A 3,243-nucleotide genomic window follows, 5' to 3' on the forward strand; every position below is an offset into this window, starting at 1 on the left:
CTTTAAATGTTAAGGGGAAGATTAAAAAGAGAAACTGGATCTGTGAATTATCAGAAATCAAAATGGAATTGATATCTGGCTACTGAGTCAAAATCCTATTAACCTGGAGTCCCAGTGTCTGTCACAATAATTATATATGTGACGTGTTCAGCCTATTGGTTGAAATCCATTTACAATGTAGGCAATGTCATATAAAGAGCCTTTTTTCATGTCCACTGAAGTTTGCAAGGCTACTTTTAATTTTATACATTAAAGATCCCATGACATGATGCTCTTGGATTGTTTATATAGGTCTTAGTGGTCCCCTAATACTGTATCTGAAGTCTCTCCCAAAATTCAACCGTGGTGGGGGGGGGGGGGTGTCATTATAAAAACAATGGTTCAAAAAAAATATATTGACATACATTGACAAATCAATCACATGGAAAAAATTATAAGCTTTGCATTAGAGTTAAAAAAAAAAAAGTTTTAGTATTTGTAAATTGACATGAAATTTTGCCTGTCTGCTCCCTGCAGGAGTTATCTGAGGAAATCGAAGATTACACACAGCGATTCAACACAGAGGATCAGTTGGAATGGAACCTGGTTCTACAGGAAGTGGCAGCTTTTGTCGAGGTAACAAACCCTCCAAATGTAACACAACACATAAGTACTGGCAATGTTTTTAATGTTTTGCATGTTACAAACTTGTTTGATTAAATGTTACTGAAGTCCACTGAGTTCTTCATGTCTTGATTTCATATAAAACGCTAGGTCAAGACAAACTAAGTGGTTGAAGTTAGTTACTGAAATTTAAAACAATAATGCAACGTTTCGTCTTTCTGGACTGACTGGTAATTAAACGAGTCCCCTTTTGTAAGCGGTCTTCTGCCAGGTACATCAGATCAGTTATGGCTCACTGTTGTTTCTCTACATTTGTAAAACAGGCAGATCCAGTGGTGGTTCTGAATGACAACACTTCCGTCGTAGTCACCAGCAATCGGCTGCAGGAGGGAAATGTGCCTCCACTGGAACAAGGCATGGTGGTTGGGCAGCTCGTCCTTGCAGATGCACTAATCATCGGCAACTGTAACAACCAGGTTTTAACCCACTAATTCTAATTTCACAGTTCCTAACACTATATACACATCAACAACATTGTTGACCAGTCTTATTGAAGAAAACGTGGCCTGTACTACGAATCCAGATCAACATGTCCTGGATTTATTTCAGTTACCCGGCTTCACCTGACCTAACAACTGCGGACCCACATAAGCTGTGTCACGACGGTGGTTAAGAACTAGTTCAATAAACCCAGGGTTTACCAATCCAGCAACGCGCGCATTTTACATAAAAGAGACGTTGTTTGCACAGCATGACCAGTTGCAAACATCTACAACAGCTGCATATTTTACATAAGAAGAGCAAACTATAGATCGACATAAAAGGAAGAACAAAGACACTGTTTTACAGGCGATGCAGTTGTTGGTTCCTAAATCAGGAAGGAAAGCTGGTCACAAAAAACAAAACAATAGCCATGCTTAATCACTATGACTCCCTGAATCAGTCAGGCACAAGATCTGACCAGAATTATACTTGTTTTTTTCATAAACTGCAGTTACTTTAGCCTTTTATTTCAGTTGCAACCCTGGCAGTGGTAAGCAAGTTGGTTACCACAGCGATTTAAGCCGGTAACAAGGGATCCACCGCCATGATATACAAAATCATTAACGTCATAGCTTGCTTTTAGGCATAGGCTTCTGTTGGTGGCTCTCAAACAAACTATATCTGTGTTGACCTGTGTGTCTGGGGGAAAAAAGTTGAATTGAATATCAAACACCTTTTGAAATACATTTTCAATATAAAACTTAGCAGTATTACCTGCAGCTCTGTTGTCTGTTTCATCTTACATTGCTCTTGAATAATAGTTTCACTACTGAAGAGGACATAGTTGAATTTTTTTTTCACTCTGTTATTAAAGGACAATTCCAGTGCAAAATGAACCTAGGGTTTAATAAATGGACTGTATTTATATAGTTTTCACAACTAATCAAAGCGCTTTTATCTCAGGAGTGCAGCACTTTCTTATGAACAGGTGGTATTCATCAAATTGAAACGAGCAATTTCCAACAAAAGTTTGCATTTAGGGGGTTTAATGACCTTGGTTGGGAGGCAGACGCCATCTTCACATTTAAGAGTAAACTAAAAACTCTTCTCTTTAACAAAGCTCATAGTTAGGGCTGGCCCAGGTTTTCCTTAGTATAGGTTTAAACTGCCGGTGGACCCATGATACACTGAGTTTCTCTCATCTCCCCTCTTTTTCCATCCTTTGTAACTTCTTCCCCATAGTCCTTGTGCTTTCTCGCCTCATAGATTTCCATGGATTGTTGTTTTTCAGCTGCTGCCGGGGTCCTGCTCGCCTCCCTGCACTGCTACTGCTATTATTATTAGTCATAGTTTTGTTTTCTTTACTGTTACTATAATTGCTACTGCTCATCATTCCATTATTCCTACTGCTACAATTATGAGTCATATTTCTGGATCTCCCACTATTGGCCTGTTAAGTTTTTCCATGACACCAAATGCATGTTCTTGTGGGAATTGTCGGGTCCCTTTAAATTACAAATCAGGTCTAGACCACATTCTATAAAGTGCCTTGAGATAACTTCTGTTATGATTTGACACTGTAAATAAAATTGAATTGAATAGTGAATCTGACTCCGACTGACTTGAACCCTTGCACAAGCAAACTACACAAAGAATTAAGAAAGGTTTAGGTTAGAATTCTTGTTCTTGCAAGGGGAACAATATCTCAAGTCAGCTTGTCATTTGCTTCTCTACTCTGACAGACAAATCTGCATGTTCACCCTGGTCTTAATAACAACACTAACATAAACACTATGGGGTTGGAAAGTGTTACCCTATAATTGTTTAGTCAATAGCCTTTTACCAGAGCAGAATCTTCATTCATATCAGCATTGACTAGTAAATGAAATAATGGATAATCCTGAAGAGTTACTAATTACTACTAGTTACTAATTCAAACCACACACCATGTGTGGTTTAAATGAGTAACTCTTTCAGGAGTACGTAGGGGTGCACAATTAATTGAATTTTAATCCCAATCACGATTTTTGGCTTCCCACGATCAAATTTACGTAATCGAGCAATATTTTAAATGCGTCATTTCGTTCATAGAACGCTCCGTTTTTTTTTTGCAAAGCCAATCTACCGCACCGTAAACCACTGTCTGATCATGAGCCA

The 3,243-nt window shown here is 38.4% G+C and overlaps 1 protein-coding gene across 1 annotated transcript in view; it reads left to right on the forward strand.

The window, feature by feature from the left end:
- Positions 1-3,243, forward strand: part of scai (suppressor of cancer cell invasion) — a gene marked incomplete at its 5' end in the record, with an annotated part of 45,167 nt that overhangs the window by 22,727 nt on the left and 19,197 nt on the right. Inside the window, 2 exon segments of the mRNA XM_032539411.1 lie at positions 517-615; positions 927-1,079. Coding sequence (XP_032395302.1) covers positions 517-615; positions 927-1,079 — 252 coding nt within the window.

The sequence above is a fragment of the Etheostoma spectabile genome, chromosome 16 (genome assembly GCF_008692095.1).
Source record: "Etheostoma spectabile isolate EspeVRDwgs_2016 chromosome 16, UIUC_Espe_1.0, whole genome shotgun sequence".
In the NCBI taxonomy this organism is placed as follows: Eukaryota; Metazoa; Chordata; class Actinopteri; order Perciformes; family Percidae; genus Etheostoma; species Etheostoma spectabile.